The 19,814-nt window shown below is 49.2% G+C and overlaps 1 protein-coding gene across 2 annotated transcripts in view; it reads left to right on the top strand.

Annotated features, from left to right (window-relative positions):
- Positions 1 to 261: 261 nt before the first annotated feature.
- LOC144951745 (uncharacterized) overlaps positions 262 to 19,814 on the top strand; it is a 37,534-nt gene continuing 17,981 nt past the window's right edge. Inside the window, exons 1-8 of one of the 2 annotated variants that reach the window (XM_078882081.1) lie at positions 262 to 443; positions 3,500 to 3,565; positions 3,739 to 3,850; positions 5,846 to 5,956; positions 7,233 to 7,549; positions 10,180 to 11,154; positions 12,413 to 15,532; positions 16,324 to 16,391. In XM_078882081.1, the coding sequence (XP_078738207.1) occupies positions 297 to 443; positions 3,500 to 3,565; positions 3,739 to 3,850; positions 5,846 to 5,956; positions 7,233 to 7,549; positions 10,180 to 11,154; positions 12,413 to 15,532; positions 16,324 to 16,391 (4,916 nt within the window). In that variant the 5' untranslated portion in view covers positions 262 to 296. The remainder of the gene's footprint in view (positions 444 to 3,499; positions 3,566 to 3,738; positions 3,851 to 5,845; positions 5,957 to 7,232; positions 7,550 to 10,179; positions 11,155 to 12,412; positions 15,533 to 16,323; positions 16,392 to 19,814) is intronic. The other variant, XM_078882082.1, reaches the window with a different exon arrangement.

Below are 19,814 nucleotides of genomic sequence, written 5' to 3'. Positions count from 1 at the left end.
GAGAGGGGCGGGGGAGGTTTGGGGGGGAGAGGGGCGGGGGAGGTTGGGGGGGGAGAGGGGCGGGGGAGGTTGGGGGGGGGAGAGGGGGGAAGGTTGGGGGGGGAGAGGGGCGGGGGAGGTTTGGGGGGGAGAGGGGCGGGGGAGGTTGGGGGGAGGGAGAGGGGGGGAGGTTGGGGGGGGGGAGAGGGGTGGGGGAAGTTGGGGAGGGGGTGGTTGGGGAGGGGGTGAGGGGCGGGGGAGGTTTGGGGGAGGAGAGGGGCGGGGTCGAGGTTGGGGGGGGGGGGAGCCGGGCGCCCATGGACAAGATGGCGGAGCTGGAGGACGTGAGCCTGGACGGGCGGCCCCTGCACGCTCTGCGCGTCACAGACCTCAAGGCGGCCCTGGAGCAACGCGGCCTCGCCAAGAGCGGCCCCAAGAACGCGCTCGTCAAACGTCTCAAGGGGGTGAGGCTCCCCGCGGGGCCCATGCGTCCCCCGAGCCCCTTGAGGCCTACCCCCATCCCCCCCTCATCCCGCTCAAACGCGCGGTGGCGCCTCGACTAAGCGCGGCGCGGGGCCCGAACCCCCCTCGCCGTCCGTCTCGGTCTCTCCTTGAGCCCCCCCCTTGCCCTGAGCCCCTGGCCCCCCTTTTGTAAGAGGGGGGTGGGTGCAGACCACACTCTGCAGGGGCTGTTGAGGGTACGGGAAGAGGGGGGTAGGGTGGCGGGGTTGGCGCCTTGCGGGCACGGGGGAACGAGGCCGCGTGTGGAGCGAGAGAGGCGCGGGGTAAACTCTCAACACGAGGGTTCGAGAGCGTGAAACTCACCCCACACTCACCCCCAGTGGGGTCGAGAGGTTTTCACGTGGTCCCCGTGGGGTTATCGTGGCCCCCGTGGAGGTCTGCGTTGAGTTATGAACTCAACTCACTACCTCGTAAAACTCGCTGAGGCCTAAATGTTGGGATTCGGACTGCGCGGCCTAAGTGGTTCGCATGTCCCAGTCGATGATTATTGTTATTTCTGTGATCCCTGTTTGGTCTTGCATGGGTATTCTTGTGTGTAGCCTGTTGTAGTGTTTGAGGACTTGTTAACTAATTGCGTGGTGTATCTTCACTGGTTTATAAAGCCACACGAAGGGGCCTAATGTGGCTTTCGGCGGGGCTTGTGATAGTGGTGGGTTTTCGTGTCCCCTTGTGGTCTGTAATGGAATATTTTGTGTTTACGTTATCCAAGTTTGATCCCTTAATGGGGTTTATTAGTATCCATGTGAGAAGTCTGTCATGAGTTCTAAACTCGCAACGTGGTTGTGGACTGCTGGACTAGAAACTCGCATTGCGGTCTAATGTGGGTTACTTTATAATGTTTAGTTTATCCTTTTAGTGGTTTCAACGGTTGTTGTTTTCAACAGTTGGTTCTAAACTTATGTATTATGCTCTTTAAATATATATTACACCTTAGAGGCGTATTGTGGGTCGGACCAACGGAGAGGTTTGTGTTCATTATTATGTAAGATGTTATTAAATCATTGACGCCTAAGATAATTTAGAATGTTAATTCTTTTTAACGCTGTATGCTGGGTTATAGACTCACAGAGGGACGGGGATGCCTTAAAAGTCACCTCGCAGTGAGGGGTATAGAGTCGTTACGAATTTCAGTGCGTTATTAATCTCCAGGTTTGTTTTTGAATGCGTTTTAAATTCACTGCAAGGTTGGTGGTGAGTTATAAACTTTAGTGGTTTGTTCTGTGGTCCGTTACATCATATCGGTGTGGCATCTGATGGGTTAGAACTTTGGTTTATAACTTGGTTAGGAACGTACGGTAATGTATCACGACACATCGTGGCTTCCGATGAGTTATAATGTCCCAGTGTTGTATCTGGTAGGTTATTAACCCAGAGCGAATATCCATGCCAAGTTACAAGCGGATAGGATGGTTCTCGTTGAGTTGCAATGTCTTGCTGTTGGCTACATTGAGTTATAGTCTCACAGCACAGTCTGGGATGAGTTATGTTATAATGCCCATATATAAGTCTTTGGTCACAGATTTGCTGTGGGTTTATAGTGTACGAAGCCAGGTTAAAAGCATAGCTTTCAATGTGTTATAATATTCGTGTGGTCTTTGATATTTTGCACACTTTTTGGATGGTCTATGCTATGCTGGATTGTTCGAGCACGGTCCACATTAAGCTGCAATGGTTCTTAAGTGTGGGATTAGTGATAGTGCCCCAGGTCTAGTCTGTTGAGTTAGTTATACTATCCCCAGCCTGTTCTATTATTACCTGTGAGAAATCCACATGGTTTAGGATGGAAATTAAATCACCGAGTGGATTTTGTGTTTTGCCCCCCCCGCCCCATCTCAACCCCAATTTTATTTAGATTGTGCACTCAGCATCATGAGGCCAAGGATTTACAGTTTTTGGAAATCACAGCAGTGCAACCCCGTATGCTGGAGAACAGATGCATCATCAATAGATTTTCACAGAACTTCTACTGATATCCCTTCCAAGTGATCTTTCTCTTTAGACCATCAACTCATGACACCTGCATCTTACTAAATCACCCAGACTTAAATCTCGGATCTGAGCCACCAAGCCCACCTCTTCATATTACCTGTTGAGCGTTACGATATCTTGAAGTGTGACGTGTTCCTAATTATAAACCCTTGAGTGTGGCTTACGTGCTATCAGCTCGTTAGCGTGGTTCTTGAGGTGCTGTGTCAGTGCCTTCCTTGGTGGATTATAAACTCAGTGGCCAATGTGGTGTTGCAAGCTCACTAGGTTACAAATATATCATAATTATACAATATGAGCATTATATGGTAACGGCTCAGCTTGCTTTACATTTAGTTGTATTGCCGCAGCAGGGTACTTATGAAATTATAATTTCTCAGCATGGCGTATGATCAGTATGAAGCCCCCAGATTCGCCTGTAATCTAAGTTGTCGTGTTGTCTTTGGTGGGTTATATATGTACTTTTTCAGCCCTTTTCTCAGTCCGTTGCTGGAAAAGGGCCTTCCATAAGTTGGTGCTTGATTATAAACTCAACTCTCCCGCATGATCGCAGAAGAACTAAAAACTCAGTTTGGTCTGTGATGAGTGTTATTGTCGAGGCATTCTCCTTATAATATCTCTGGTGCATTATTATATCTCTGTTTGGTCTTTTCTTGGTTAAACACTTACAGAGAATGCCGGGTACTTACCGCTAGTGAGTTATAAGGTCCCACAGTTTAGGATAAGTTAGAAACTGACAATGTCCACAATTATTTCATTCTCAGCTTGGTCTTTGGATCATAATGTCCCAGTGTGGTTCTCCTTAAGGTACGACACTTGTACGTGTTCTTTGCAGACCTACAATATCCCCCTAAAACATTGCCATCCATTTGCCAATTGTTTCCGCCGGTAGTTTGCAGTAACTCGTATTACCTCAGTAGCATTGGGCAGGAGTGGTACCTGTCGTGGTTCGTGTCTATTAATCGCAACGTTCGCTAAAGCCGCATCTCTCTCCCGTGTGCTCTGCTCACAGGCCCTCATGCTGGAACAGCTGCAGAAGACGTCTGGTCAGCAGGCTGGCTTGCAGCCCAACTCTTCCGTAAGTGCCCCCGTGCCTTCTCTGTTTACGCAGCCAAGAGCTGCTGGCAAGAGAGAGCGAGCGAGAGAGATTCACCCCGTGTCTCAACTTTTATTGTCTGGGGCCTGTCGCAGTCACACTTGTGCAGTGAATGGTGGGTTTTGCATACTAACGCCGATGACGCCACTGCGCAGATCGGGGAGGAGATGAGCTCCAACAGCTTCATCAAGCAGTACCTGGAGAAGCAGCAGCAGCTCCTGCAGCAGAGGATAGCGCGCGATGCGCAGGCGGCCACCGAGTCAGAGGGTGAGTACGAGGCGTCGCGACGCATCGGCGATTAAAACAGATTTTCGTGTTCACGATTAAATTCGGCGGCAGGGTGGCGCAGTGTTAACACTCGTGCCTCACGGCAAAATGTGCTCGGTTCGATTCCTCCCTCGGATGCCTTTCTGTGTGGAGTTTTGCATCCAAAAATGGGAGGGGTGGGGCTGGTTGGAGAGGGGAGGGTGGGGAGGAGTTGGGTGGGGAGGGGCTGGGTGGGGAGGGGAGGGGCTGGGTGGGGAGGGTGGGGCTGGTCACCCTGTGGTGCCCTTATAAAACTCAACGTTTAACCTACTCACGCCGGCTTGTGCCCGCTCTCACAGTCGGCCATATTTGCGGAATACACCACGCCGCCGTTGACCCTGGCCATTGACCGAGCAACCCAACGTTCCTACCAGCTCCTTCTGCAGGAATGTGTTAATATTTACCATTCATACAAATTGGGGTCCATCAGTGGTTCCTGCACCAAACTACGATCCCGGCGACCCGAGTTCTGAATTCCCCAACACAGCTCGCGTCATTGGGCAGTGATATATGAACCAGTCATGCATGAGGCATGGTCATAAAACCCCAACTCCACGGCGGAGTTAGGAAGTTTAATCCAGCAGTGGATATACAGTGCGGTAAACAATGATCGTTTGAAGGTGCACGTAAATGCTATGCTAACGATACATTTAGGCGAATGGAACAAAAAACAATACTGTACAAACGAGAAGGAACAAATTTCGATTTAAAGCTTTCGTGACTGCAGGGATTCATCTTCTTGGATCTTTCGGTAAAGTCACGTAGAATGGAAATAATAAAATAATAAAATAAAACATAATAAGATAATTCTCACAACGTTTCGGCCACAACGCAAGCAGCCGTCCTCAGGTGAAGACCAGGTCTGTCGGGGAGACAGACCTGAGGACGGCTGCTTGCGTTGTGGCCGAAACGTCGTGAGAATTATCTTATTATGTTTTATTTTATTATTTTATTATTTCCATTCTACGTGACTTTACCGATAGAACCGAGAAGGAACAAATTAAAAAATCGGGCAGTAATAATGATTACTGATCGATTTATATATTTTTTTGAATATTTTTTACTTGTTATTATTATTCGAATTATAATTCGACAAAAAACTTCATTCCTGAAAGAACTTGCGACCAAGAATTGTGACAATCACTGGATAAGGGGAGTTGCTACTTACCTACCACCAACCATTGTCACCAGTTTGAGATTATTATCATTATTACACTTGTTTAGGCATGTAACGATGCATAGATATCATGGATTAAAATCGATCCTCACGCTTGCGATACTGGCATAGAATCGATAACAATTCATACAAACGAAATGCTCGTGTTACATTCATTGACCAGTGGAGCGAACACAACTCTACAAATGGCACTGAACTGACACGAAACAGTAAAAATGAGATGGGTAAAAACAACGCAAAAAAATTAACCCGTAAAAACAAAGTTTTTCACTATAAATCCTTTATATGCGTGGCGGCTAGAGTCCTCTCGTCCTCTGGCTTGAGATGGCTGCCACCTATGGGTCAGATGATTGCCTGCCACCATTAAGCAATTGGTAATTAAATATAAAAAAAATTTCCTAAAAAGTGTAAAATTCTTGAAAAAAATTTTCATGAAAAGAAATTGTCACGCACAACGAGTCTGTGTGCAAAATGTCAGCTCGATTGGATCACGGGAAGTGGGTTAAAAAACGACCGAAAGATTTGCACGGTCGTAAGCGCGCAAGCAAGCAAGTGAACTTAATATAAAGGATTTTAAAAAGAGCAAATGCTTCGAATGGGATCCCGGCTGTTAAATGTCACTTTTCATAAAATCGCTAGGGATGATGAATCACCCCAGGTCTAAAGGGTTCACGGTGGAGCCACCAATGAGTTCATCTGAGCCTGCTGAACATGTGAGAGCGCGTCTTGTTGTAATCGTTGCCGTGAGGATAAATTGCGCGTGTTTGCGCCGTGTGCAGAGGTGTCTGCCGAATCGGAGGATGAGACCACCTCGCACCAAGACTCGTTGGTTACTCAGCCTCCAGACCTGCAGTCCATTCCCGAGAACCAGGAGCTCAACAGCTACACAGGTAGCACGCCCGCGACTGCCACGGCCGCCACCGCCCGACACAGCCACAGCAGCCGCGCACGGAGCGCTCGGCGGCTTCGTTTTGTTTGCGAATCGCCAAACGTATTTGGGACTGGCGAGGTCTACAGTAAAACCTCGAAGCCAGATTAAATGGAGGGGGGAGAGCATTTCCGGTTGTGGGAAATAAGTAACAAAGCGGCACTTAATTTACAAATTTATTGACTTACACGTAATTATTCAAGTAAAATTACATTCACCAACAGAGGACGTGCTGTATTTGGGACGGGCGAGGTCTACAGTAAAACCTCGAAGCCAGATTAAATGGAGGGGGGAGAGCATTTCTGGTTGTGGGAAATAAGTAACAAAGCGGCACTTAATTTGCAAATGTATTGACTTACACATAATTATTCAAGTAAAATTACATTCACCAACAGAGGACGTAGTGTCCAAAGGTATGTGCATTATATTTCCTCCAGTCTAAATTAAGATTTTGAGTGTTTATTTCGGTGGCCCTTCTTGCTTACCTCGAATTCCAGAACATTTGACCTTGTGAAATGTAACATTTGACCTTCGTCAATATGAAAATCTTAAAAGTCCATTTTAACGTCCGTTACACGCAGCCAGTGTTCATAATTGCAATATTGCGTCATTCATTGAAAGATCACACATCGCCGTACATGCAAACATTTAAACTCTCTGTACAAATCGAGATCGGGGCATGAAAAATTAAGGTGAAGAGATTGTATCAAGTCTTTGGTCTTTTGATCCAAAGCGGCGATGGTGTGGAAGTGAGTTTACAGTCGTGACTTAAAATCATCGACACATTCCGGTGACCAAGTCGCATCAATAGCTGCAACAAAGCATCAAGCAGTCTGGATCATGAAAATGTTAACACCTTGTAGGAGAGCATTCCTTAATTCATAAACGTTCTAACCGGGCGAGGGAGACGAGTTGAACAAAGCGACACCGTAAACATGATAAACGAGCAATAACAATCGTGTACAATGCAGTGAGACTTGGGCATGAATAAGTGGGTTATTATGTTTTATTTTTATTATTTTATTACTTCCCTTCTACGTGACTTTACCGAAAGAACCAAGAAGATGAATCCCTGCAGTCACGAAAGCTTTAAATCGAAAAATAAGTGGGTTGTTACAAGCTCGGATATTTTTAATGGGATTGCCGCTTCCACATTGGCTACACCGCTGTCTCTTAGCCGCACAGCTACAGCCACAGCTGACAGCACGTGCTTCTTTCCGCTCCGCGCGTGTGCTCAGCGGCAGAGCCCCCGGTTGCGGCGGTGGCCGAGGCATCTGCGGGACAGGACAAGAACGAGCCCGTAGAGCCGGAAGAAGAGGAGGAGGAGGAGGAGCGCGTCTGGCCCAAGCGAGTAGAGCGCAAGCGACGCAGCCGCAACTCGCTGCCTGCTGAGCCGGCGGAGGAAGCGCCGCCGGTCGTGAGGAGGACGCCCCGCAAGTGGAGTGGCGGGTACCGCGTGGACGACAAGGTGTTGGCGCCGCCTAGGGTCGATGCGGCGGAGAAGCAGCAGGCGGAGGAGGACTCTGAGGAGCCTTCGCTCACGGACCGCCAGGAGGTCAGAGGCTTGTCGCTGTGTAAGGGGGGTCGGATCAAAAGTAGGCATGTAACGATTCTTCGATAAATATCGATTGTCACGCACAGGACACGCACGTCTTAAGTTGTGTGTGTAGAGAGTGGCTGTTGTCAATTCGTGCAAATTGTAAAAAAAAATTTGGCTCATGGTAGCGACAAACGAGATGAAACAAGTGAGACGGACAGGACGGGACAAAGAGACTTCAAACAGGACAAACAATTGACGAAACAGACACTACTTATGAAATCATGCAAACAAGACAGGCGCTCCAACAAAGGCAGTGCAAATGGGACAAAAACATCAAAACATAATGCATTCTGAAATCGAATTGCTACCCAAAATTTTGACAATACATTTGGTGCATTTGTCCGAGCGGTAAATCGTTACATGCCTATTTAAGTGTCATTTGTATAATTTTATGCTACGTTTCCATCGCCACCGGGGAAAGCCTCGATCATAAACTGGCCTTGTGGGCTCAGCCCGGATTCCCACAACAAGCCGTACCGGGTCCTCACCAAGCGGGGGTCTCTTCAGCAGACCCCGTCACTTTTATTTCACAAGGGAGCCGCACGCTTTAGCTTTTTTTTTTTAATCTGAGCCTCCCTTGGATATAGGTGCGTTCAAACGGGGCGCACCTCCAGTGGTGGCCCTCGCCTAATTTGACGTGGGGAGGGTGGGGAACTTTTTATATATGTATGTACAGGTTTTTCCCACGCTTTATGTGGTAGTAGATGCGTTACCAATAAAAGGGGCGTACTAAAGCGAAACCGCACGAGACGGCTGCCTGCCGAATAGCGCGTGCAGTACCCCAAACAAGTCCGACCGCATTGCCGCATACGAGTGAATTCAAACCACATGTAGCACATTTTGGGTCGAGATAAGTTCTTCGCATATACGCAAATTTGTATAAACCCAAATTGAATAAAGCGATTGAAACCTGCATATTAAAACAAAAAAAAAATTGGCTTGGAATAACCTAACTCACCCCAAACATAAAAAAACAACCTTTTGATCGCTGAGAGTAAGGATGGGGAGGTCATTGCAGCACTGCGCAAGTGGTTGAGCACTGAGATGCATATTTGAGCCGTGCTGTCAATCCTAGAACAACCCAGGATGGCCGAATCCGCTTTCCACTTGGTCATGGGAACGTAGCATATCCCTTTTGTGACTCATTCTCTCCTCCCAAATACGTGTTGAACACATGAATAACACCTTACTATTATTAAGTTGTTTTTTTTGCAGGATTCCAACCTGATGTGCACCTCCTTATTTAATCGCATTGATCCCGATCCATCTCCACGAACGTTCCTCGATATATTATACAATGGTGCGTTCTCCAGTTGAGTTTCCCCTGCGAGTGTCTTCAGTCAACTGGAGAACCTGTACATTCCTTTGTTTATCTTGAGCCCCCACTTTGCAGAATTCTGTATTAAGTTGTCCTACGATTTCCTGCAGTTTGTTTCCAACAGCGAATGGAAACGGCCAATGGAAATAGATGGTTTCACTTATTTGACTTTCCACTCGCAAATCAAAGAAGTGAGACCAGTTTTCGGAACAAAAATTAGTGAGCCTGTTCACGAAATGTTTACCAAGAATTGGAGTGCCACGATCATCCTTTTATTTGAAAGTCATGAAAGAACTTGAAGAATTACAGGCACGTTAGCCTCTTATTCCGAGTGCACTAATTGACTTTATTTATCTTGAGCCCTATTTTCTACCTTCATTAAATATGTTATTTGGTGATACTGCATTGGCAGTGGTGAGTCACACAAATAAATAAAAAGCCTCGACACCTTCGCCAATAACACTGTGTGTGGCCTTACAAGGAAAAATATGATAGGCAACGTTTTGGGCAATTGTCCTTCATAGAACATAACCTCATTTACATAGCGGTCTACTTTTGCGGATGACATCTGGGGATCTTTAACGTCCACTGAAGAAGAAGACGTGTTATGTTGTGCTATCAAGAAGGGCCATTGCCTGAAACGTCACCTATTATTTATGTTTCCTATTAAGGCCAGTGTTATTGGTGAATGTGTCTTCTTTATTAGGCTCTTGTATCAAGATTATTCAGATTATTGCCCAATGAAGAGAAATCCACCAAGTTGCCTGAAGAAAGTGTTAAATCGGTGCGTATCTCCAGCTAACGACCGATGGATCAAATAGGTGCGTGGACACTGACAAAGGATATGAAACAAAAGAGGCACGGACAGGTGCGTGCAATAAATCACACTGAGAAAAAGGAACACGTGGATTAGAGAACACACGCACGTTAGACATATTGACTGCTAAAAAATCAAGTGGGATTGGGCAGGACGTGTCACTAGTAGAGATGATGACCGGTGGTCGAGACTAACGGTGGAGTGGCAGCCAAAGGAGGGAACACGCCCTAGAGAACATACACCACAGATGAAGTCAGCTTATGTGCAGAAGCTAGACGGATTGTTACATCCCCGGACTGTGAGGCACAGTGAAACCTTCATCCAGCAGTGGATAGATAATAGATGATAATGATGAGTGCTGCTATTGTTCACAGTAGAGCCCAGGATGCCTCCCGTGTGAGTGAGCGCCGTGTGACCCGTGCCTGCCCGGGCGTGCGTCTCCCTCGTTAGGATGAAGCCCCTATCCCAGTATTGACGGCCCAAGTTCCGTGTACGGAGCCGCCAGAGCCTGAGGCCTGCGGGGACGCACAGGCTCCCGCGAGCCCCCCTCCTCCCCACGCCGCCCCCAACGACGCCCCTCGCCTGTCGGCCAGAAGTGCCCGCCGTGCAGGACTCGCGTCCGCTTGTGACGGTGATGGTGACGCTACGGCTCCAGCAGAAGAAGCTGACGAAGGGGAAAGAGGCGCCACGGGGATGCACGTTAAGCCCAAGAGAGGCGCGGAGACGACGCAGAAGGTGGCGGAGGAAGAAGAGAAGATGGATGTCACTGTGGGGAAAAGTAAAGGGGAGCAGAAGACCGCAACTCGCGTGGAGCTGGGTGGATCCGCCAGCCAAGCGTCCGTCATTCAAGCTGCGTGCAAGCGCGACGGTGCCCCTGCTGAAGAGCCGATGGAGGCATCGCCGCCGCAGCTGGTGCAGGAGAGGTCGTCGTCGGCGTTCCAGGCTGAGAGGAAAAGCGCCACAGAGTCGCCCGTGCTGCAGGAGGCGTCCCCTCCACACCTGGAGCAAGAGGACGGCCCCGTGAATGCGCCACTGCCCTCCTCGGAGCCTATCTCCCTCCCACGTGGGGCCCAGCCAGGCAGCCTCCTGGAACCGCCGGTAGCGGCTGACGTCCCCCGTCCCCGCGCGGCAAAATCTGGCACCAAGGAACAGGCGATGGTGCCTGCCGACGGGCGGGTAGAAGCTGTGCCCCCTCCCTTGGTGGCTTCGGAAGATGGGAAACCTCGGAAGGTGGCGGCAGCGGCTCCGGCCGAGGGCAAGAGGCGCGGCCGAGGCCGCTCCAGGTCTCGCTCAAGCTCCCGCTCCGGGTCGAGCTCGCGATCGTCGTCATCCTCCTCGTCCTCATCTCGCTCGTCTTCCTCATCCTCGTCTTCGTCGTCGTCGCGCAGTGGCTCCTCGTCGGCCGACTCCAAGTCCCGCTCGCCAGTGAGTTCCGCGGAGTTAGCGGCGGGCGGTCGGCGCCACGAGGTCGGCGCCACGAGGAGGAGACTGGGCGACGGTGCAGCAGTGAAAGCTGCCTTAGCCGACGTCAATCGGCGCCGCTGTTCTGCACATCGCTGCTCTCTTCCACTGTTGTGAATTAAGGACATGGGCCTTAATTTTTGTAAATTGAAGCCCCTGTGTTTAATGATCAATACTAGGCATGCAACAATGTATTGAATCATCCCCCCACCCCACTTCCAGCCAGGAAATTGTTCTAATTAGAGTTTATTTTATTCAGATATCGATATATATATATTTTTTTTGTCTGGGTCTTAACCGCCTCATTTGTAGTTCTATGTGTTGTTTTGTTTGCTCCATTAGCGTAAAGTGTAGTGTAGGAGTATAATTTGCGTAATTTTAATGCTCATATTTTGAACAGGAAGAATCAATTTTAATGAGTAAATCCACGCATCGGTAATGCGGCAGGTCTGGGGTCAGTTGCATGAAACAACTTGAATACAAAATTCCCTTTCACTCCTATTTAAATCGGTTTCAATTAAGGGACTTTTTTTTCAAGGTATTTTATTTAACTGGCCACTGAACCCAACACTGCCCTTGCCTTGGACTTTTGGGCAAGGAAATATTCCCACTCCAGTTTTCTAACGTGATTTACCTTTATAAAATATGAAGCAAGCCAACTTCAATTTATCCGTGATACTCAAAAAATCCACCATGGAATTTCATTTTTGTGTTGCAGTGATGACCCAAGTGACCGTTTTCATCCGAATCGTAGTTATCTTACATTTGTAACTATTTTTGAAGTATCTGGAATCAAAGTTGCTTATTGTGCACCCACATGCAACTTTATTTACCGACTTTTGCAGCCCGTGAAACAGTAGACCATAGGCGTAATTCTATGAGTAATTTGAGTTGTCACAATTCTGGGCCACAATTTGACCAACGACTTGGATATTTTACAGTGGCTGTTGCCTGTTGTGGCTACAGGGAGGCACATGAATTGAAAATAAGAACAACATACGGATGTAATGGCTTCTCGCGCATGGTTCAATTTGCGCCGGTTGCGTAAGAGTTTGTCGACCGCTGAACTTATGCGTCGTACCGTGCCTAGCGGACAACACCATCGGGAGCAGCAGCGACAGTGGCGGTAACAGCAGAAGTGCCGCGTCATTTACCTCTTAGCGGCGGTGATCATGCCGAGGGGTAACGAGGCTGCGTTCCGCCGTGCGTGTCTGCGGCACAGATGCGTGTGAGGAAGGCCGACAGGAAGAAGCGAAGCCCCTCACCCGGCGCACCGGGCGACGGGGAGGAGGAGACGGAGGGCCGCGCACGGAACCTTGGCCAGGGAGTCGAACCCAAGGCGGGCAGGGGTGAGGAGGAGAAGCGCTTAGCCGTGCGGGAGGCTGAGGAAGCCGAGAGGGTGGCTCGCGAGCAGCAGAGGGAGCGGGAGGAGGCCGAGGTGCGCAAGCGTGAGGAAGCGGAGCGACTACGCCAAGAGGAAGAGAGGGAGAAGAGGCGCAAGCAAGAGGAAGCAGAGGAGAAGCAGAGACAGGAAGAAGCAGAGAAGCACAAGCAGGAAGAAGCAGAGAAGCGCAAGCAGGAAGAAGCAGAGAAGCGCAGACAGGAAGAATTGGAGAAGCGTAAGCAAAAGGAAGCAGAGGAGAAGCGCAAGCAGGAAGAAGCTGAGAAGCGCAAGCAGAAGGAAGCAGAGGAGAAACGACGACAGGATGAAGCAGAGGAGAAGCGCAAGCAAAAGGAAGCAGAGGAGAAGCGCAAGCAGAAGGAAGCAGAGGAGAAACGACGACAGGAAGAAGCAGAGGAGAAGCGTAAGCAGGAAGAAGCAGAGAAGCGCAAGCAGAAGGAAGCAGAGGAGAAGCGTAGGCAGGAAGAAGCAGAGGAGAAGCGTAAGCAAAAGGAAGCAGAGGATAAGCGCAAGCAGAAGGAAGCGGAGGAGAAGCGTAGGCAGGAAGAAGCAGAGGAGAAACGTAAGCAAGAGGAGAAGCGCAAGCAGAAGGAAGCAGAGGAAAAGCGTAGGCAGGAAGAAGCGGAGGAGAAGCGCAAGCAGAAGGAAGCGGAGAAACGTAGACAGGAAGAAGCAGAGGAGAAGCAGAAACAGAAAGAAGCAGAGGAGAAGCGTAGAAAGGAAGATGCAGAGGAGAAGCGTAGAAAGGAAGAAGCAGAGGAGAAGCGTAGAAAGGAAGAAGCAGAGGAGAAGCGCAAGCAGGAGGAAGCCGAGCTAAAGCGCAAGCAGGACGAAGCTGAGGTGAAGCGTAGAAAGGAAGAAGCAGAGGAGAAGCGCAAGCAGGAAGAAGCTGAGGTGAAGCGTAGGCAGGAGGAGGAGTTAAAGCGCACACAGGAGGAAGCGGAGCTGAAACGCAAACAGGAGGAGCAGAAGCGCAAACAGGAAGAGGAAGCAGAGCTGAAGCTTAAGGAGGAAGAGGAGGAACGGAAACGCAAGCTTAAAGAAGCAGAAGAGAAGCGCAGAAAGGAGGAAGCAGAGGAAAGTCACAAACAGGAGGAAGCAGAACGGAAGCGCAAACAGGAAGAGGAGGAGCGCAAACAAAAGCAAATGGAAGCAGAGGAGAAGCGCAAAGAGGAAGAGGAGCAGAAGCGGAAGCAGAAAGAAGAAGCAGAGATGAAGCAGGAGGAGGAACGGAAACAAAAGCTTAAGGAAGTAGAAGAGAAGCGTATAAAGGAAGAAGCAGAGCTGAAGCGTAAGCAAGAGGAAGCAGAGCTGAAGCGTAAGCAGGAGGAAGCGGAGAAGAAGCGTAAGCAAGAGGAAGCGGAGTTGAAGCATAAGCAGGAAGCAGAGCTAAAGCGTAAGCAGGAGGCAGAGCTGAAGCGTAAGCAGGAGGAAGCAGAGCTGAAGCATAAGCAAGAGGAAGCGGAGAAGAAGCGTAAGCAAGAGGAAGCGGATAAGAAGCATAAGCAGGAGGCAGAGCTAAAGCATAAGCAGGAGGAAGTGGAGAAGAAGCGTAAGCAGGAGGAAGCAGAGTTGAAGCATAAGCAAGAGGAAGCGGAGAAGAAGCGTAATCAAGAGGAAGCAGAGCTGAAGCATAAGCAAGAGGAAGCGGAGAAGAAGCGTAAGCAAGAGGAAGCGGAGAAGAAGCGTAAGCAGGAGGCAGAGCTAAAGCGTAAGCAAGAGGAAGCAGAGCTGAAGCATAAGCAAGAGGAAGCGGAGAAGAAGCATAAGCAGGAGGAAGCAGAGCTGAAGCGTAAGCAGGAGGAAGCAGAGCTGAAGCATAAGCAAGAGGAAGCGGAGAAGAAGCGTAAGCAAGAGGAAGCGGAGAAGAAGCGTAAGCAGGAGGCAGAGCTAAAGCGTAAGCAAGAGGAAGCAGAGAAGAAGCATAAGCAAGAGGAAGCAGAGAAGAAGCATAAGCAGGAGGAAGCGGAGAAGAAGCATAAGCAAGAGGAAGCGGATAAGAAGCGTAAGCAGGAGGAAGCAGAGAAGAAGCATAAGCAGGAGGAAGCAGAGAAGAAGCATAAGCAGGAGGAAGCGGAGAAGAAGCATAAGCAAGAGGAAGCGGATAAGAAGCATAAACAGGAGGAAGCGGAAAAGAAGCGTAAGCAGGAGGAAGCAGAGAAGAAGCATAAGCAAGAGGAAGCGGATAATAAGCATAAGCAGGAGGCAGAGCTAAAGCGGAAGCAAGAGGAAGCAGAGAAGAAGCGTAAACAAGAGGAAGCGGATAAGAAGCATAAACAAGAGGAAGCGGATAAGAAGCATAAGCAGGAGGAAGCAGATAAGAAGCGTAAACAAGAGGAAGCGGAGCTGAAGGGTAAACAGCAGGAGGCAGACCTGAAGCGCAAGCAGGATGAAGCAGAGCAGAAGCACAAGGAGGCAGACGAGAAGCGCAAGCAGGAGGAATTGGCGAAGTGCAAGCGGGGGGCAGCCGAGCTGAAGGTCAAACCGCAAGAAGGAGCAGAGAGAGCTCCCCAGGAGAAGAAGCACAAGACGGAGGAGGAGGGTGGGGAGCGCCGGCACGATGAGGAGCGCGGCCGGGAGCAGAGGGAAGCGGAGAAGGAGCAGCGGGGCCATAAGCAGGAGCCGGCGCCGAAGCGGCAGCACGATAAGGAGGAGCAGGGCGGTGCTCGAGGCCGTGACGCGAAGGGCGACGACCGCAAGCGCAGGCACTCGAGCAGCGAGGACGAGGGTTTGCCCAGACGGAAGGCGTGCAAGGGCTCGTCGTCGTCGTCGTCCTCCTCGACTTCGTCGTCATCTTCATCGTCCTCCACCTCCTCGTCCTCTTCCTCGTCGGGGTCATCGTCCCCCGACCGCGAGAAGAGGGACTTCCCCCCCGACACGCAGAAGCAGCGGCGGGGCCAGGCAGAGGCCGGCCGCTCGGCCCTCGTGCCAAATGATAAGGTGAGCCGTCACGCAGTGATTGGCTGGTCCCTTGCCTGCTGATGAATGCCAGCTAGGTTTTGTCAATGCAATTTTGAATGATATTAGTTCACAGAATAGATTATCGATTGCAAACGTACATGAATTGACAATGGAATCAAGTTCACTTTTAGTAACCGCTAAGGCACGTGCGAACGTTGGAGCCGCATGCCGTGCTCCAATGTGATCGATCAAGCGTCAGCCGTCGTAATGCACCCATGTGTCGGTCACCACGTTTGCACAGGTCTCCTTTTCATTCGCTTTGGTTTTTTCGGTAAAGTCACGTAGGTAAAAAAAAAAAAAAATTGTACTTTAATTTTTTTTCTACTATATTAAAAATATATTAAATACATTTAATTTTATAAATTTATTTTATATTTTTTACCTACGTGACTTTACCGAAAAAAACCAAAGAGTATGGTTCCTTGCAGTCATGAAAACTTCAAATCTAGAACTCCTTTTCATTGTTGCACATTTTATAACAACGCTTGCCTGCATTGTTCTCCAAGCGTCTGCATTGCTTATGCTATCTTTGTCACAGAATTCCCAGCGTCTGGTTCGCACACCTCTGCTCAAGTGCCTGTAACTTTCGTTTCAGCTACTCGGCTCTCTGTTGCAGGCATTACTGCCACCTCAAATACCCTTTTCTTTGCTACCGTCATAACTCGTGTGCAATCTCTGGGGCTAAACAGGTGAATGACGGCTTGCCTAGTTTCTTGGTGAGCAGTTGACGTCAGTGCCGTGACGCGGATGCCGATGTGCGTTGTCTGCAGCGTTCCGAGCCGGCGCGTGACGAAGGGACAGGGAGAGTGGCGGAGGGCGCTCCTCCCGGCGAGCACACGTGAGTCACACACTTCCCGCTCCCCCCCCCCCACATTGCGTCGTTTGGCCGACTCCCAATGTGTCCGCTGTTTGTGTGCCTTGTAATTATGCAGGCCGGTTCAAAGCTCCATATTGAGAACTAGGAGTGAAAATTTTCCAGTCATCCGTTCACCTGACGCTAACCTCCCTCTAGCTTATACAATCATTGATGTGCTATGACGAAATGGGCAGTGGACAACTACGGGCTTTCAGCTCATGGTTCATGATGATGATCTGCTTTGCCAGAAACATCTCCGATTCATTTATTTTTCTTTGTAAGGTGTTATTGACGAATGTGATTTATTTTCATAATGAAGGTTTTTGGGTTAGATTGCGTAAGTATAAATGTGTCGTACGCCTCCACCACCCGACACAGCCAGTAAGGTTTGTCACAAGTTTCAAATTTTCAAGTTTCATTTATTTGGTATAGCCTTGTGAGCCATGCGGCTCTTGAGTCGGGTGCAACCGCAACAAACAAAATATGAACAGAGAACATCTTAAAGCGACGACGCGCAACAGAAACATCCTGGAAAAAGCCAGCAAATCTTCCAGAAAAAAAACCCACCGTATTACAACGCTGTGTGCAAAATTCCCAATGTAATGCAAATCAAACAAAAACAACCATAAGACAATTTAGATTAAAGTTATCAGGCCAACTCCGTAAACAACATGCCAATTAACTACAACTTCAGCCCACCGGTGTGTTGGAGAGTAAATCCACAACATTTACAATTTGACTGCGACGTTTCGCTGATAATTACATCCAGCATCATTGGGCGATTTGCCACATTTTTATACTTACGAGGTCTAAACCAAAAACCTTTATTATGAGTAATATTGGTCGCGAAAGCCTACGTGTTAAAGTGATTAATGTTGTTATTTGAGGCCTTGTGCCAACGCAGCAGCATTGCCGAATAATTAACATAATACAGGGTAGCAGTCCATCCTCCAGTCAACATTCCGCTTGCATGCAGCTCACCTTGCCTTCACCTGGCCATCTCCACTCGCCGCTTTACACGTTCTTGTGAGAAACCTGCTTAGATTCATTGCCCTCCCCCATCCCTCCCGCTGCCCCGCGCCAGAGGTCGCAACCGGGTACCCGATACCCGTACCCTACCCGATACCCGGCTACCCGGCCGGGTACGGGTACAGGTAGCCGTTTGCGACCCTGGTGCGGCCGGGTACGGGTACGGGTAGGCCGTGAGTCACTGGTGAGTAACCGTTTGTCACTCATTTCGGGTAGGGAACGGGTACCCGTACCCGGCCGGGTACGGATACGGGTACCCATTTGCGACCCTGGTGCGGCCGGGTACGGGTAAGGAATCAAAACCCGTTCGCGACCTCTGCCCGGCGCACACCCCTCTGCATAACACACGCCTATCCGCTGTATAGTTTTGAGATGGGGCCGTGGTGCCCAACGATAGATAAATAAATGGAAGGCCAGCGTGGTGAAGAATGGCCGAACGGTCCTCGTGACGTGCGACAACGATGTGGGGAGGCCTTCATCCAGCATTGAATTTATGAAGGGTTGTGAACTGAACTTAAGTAATAAGATGGGAGAAAAATCATGTATGCGCATTGTTCCTGCAACACTTGCTGACCTGGGTTCGGTAGAATTTAAGAAGCGATATTAAGGTTATACTGCACAACGAGATGGTGAGTGCTTGATGTGTGATGTCATCGCCTTGGCCGACGAGGCCTATCTCGTAAGCGATAGTTTGAATCGCTTAATGTGGGCAAGGTTTGAAAACATTTGGCAGGCTTTCAAGAGGGTCCCTGATAGCAATTAAACTTTTTACTCAAAAGTGGCTAATTGGATCATCTTTATGACAGTTATAAATGCACGACCCATGATGGACAGACTGACGCAGAGGACGCATCAACTTTTTTTTGGCCGACGGAAAGTGTTAAAAACTGTGACGCAAAATCACTAATGATGCATGATGCGATCCCGCGTCATTGGCCACGTACGGTGCGAAAAAAGTTCAGCATACATTGAGTCGTCTCGTTCAGTAGATAATTATCTTTGCTGGTCCCAACTGCCACAGGAATGGGCGACGTGTGGACTGTTGACCACACACCTGGGATCAGTTGCACCTGTGATGATCTAATTCACAATGACTTGCAATTAATACTTGTACTTGTAAATTCAGCAAACAATGCTGATTCTAATTGTAATTATATTTGACCCCGATTAGCACGGTTGGCTATTTACGGCGCGAAAGAAGTTCCGTGTACATCCAACATACATTCAGCCCTCCCTCACTTAGATGAGCCCTGACGATTTTGGGGGTCACCATTTAATTAGATAGTTATTTATTTATTATATTTGTCACATTTGTACCATCTTTTTTGTATTGTTTTATTTGGCTCGTTCATTCAGTCACCCTGAAGGTGAGTGACATTATGGGTGGAGCCAGTTGAACGCTGCACCGTGAACCTGGATACCCGGTTGAATTCCCCTCCAGAGTTAACTGGAAAGGATGATATCCGAACCAGTCCTGGGCGCCCCCCCCCCCCAGCCTCACCAACTTGCACCGGCCAGCGTGATGAAGTATGGGGAGGCTTTCATTCCGAAATTGAATGCCACAGGATTGTATAATAACATTTGTGTGTATTTTAAATAGATTACAAACGACTTGCATGCCCCCCTAGGGTCATGTTTAGGAGTGCGTCTGTGGAGTGGTTTCGTGGGGTCCTGTGAGGACACATGCCTGTGATGATGAAGATTGTGATGGTGACAGTGATGATGGTGATGGGGGGAGTGGTGGCTCACGGCCAACACCAGTGACGATTATCTGAGCCGATCCTGGGCCTCCCCTAGGTCGACTCAGCTGCAAATGAGTACCTGCTGCGGTGTGTAACAACATCGCCAATCGGGAGACAAAGGTGGCTGGGCGTGGTGTTGGCCACCCTCCCCCTCGTGTACTGTGCAGGCTAACAGCACTTGCCTCCTACAGTCTGCTCAGGCTATACGGGGGGGGGGTGGGGGTCTTTGTCTTTGATGGTGACGATGGCGGTGACGATGTTTTGGCACGTAACCATGCATCGAGTCTGCTTAAAATCGATCCTTACGTGAACTATTAGTGTTTTGTTTTTTGTCGGCTCGTTCTGATCTCATCAATTGCCGATATTACGATACCCCTATGGCGCCAGCTGCTGCTTGCTGTAGAAGAAGACTGCCGAGGTAGCCGTGTTGCTCGCCTATACGTACCCGGAACGCTCGCATTACTTCCCCGCTTGAACAGTGTAGCAATAGGAGGGCGTTGCTCCATAGCTACGTAGGTTTTCAGTTGTGTTAATTTTCTTAAATTCGTGCATTAGCTTCCTTTTTTTAGAGTTTTGATTGATCGATTTATACACACACACAGTTCGTATTTCTGATTTATGTATGATGTGCACA

The sequence above is a fragment of the Lampetra fluviatilis genome, chromosome 63 (assembly GCF_964198595.1).
Source record: "Lampetra fluviatilis chromosome 63, kcLamFluv1.1, whole genome shotgun sequence".
Taxonomy (NCBI): Eukaryota; Metazoa; Chordata; class Hyperoartia; order Petromyzontiformes; family Petromyzontidae; genus Lampetra; species Lampetra fluviatilis.
The sequence above is the reverse complement of the archived record's forward strand: the minus strand, read 5'-3'. Positions and strand labels throughout refer to the sequence as shown.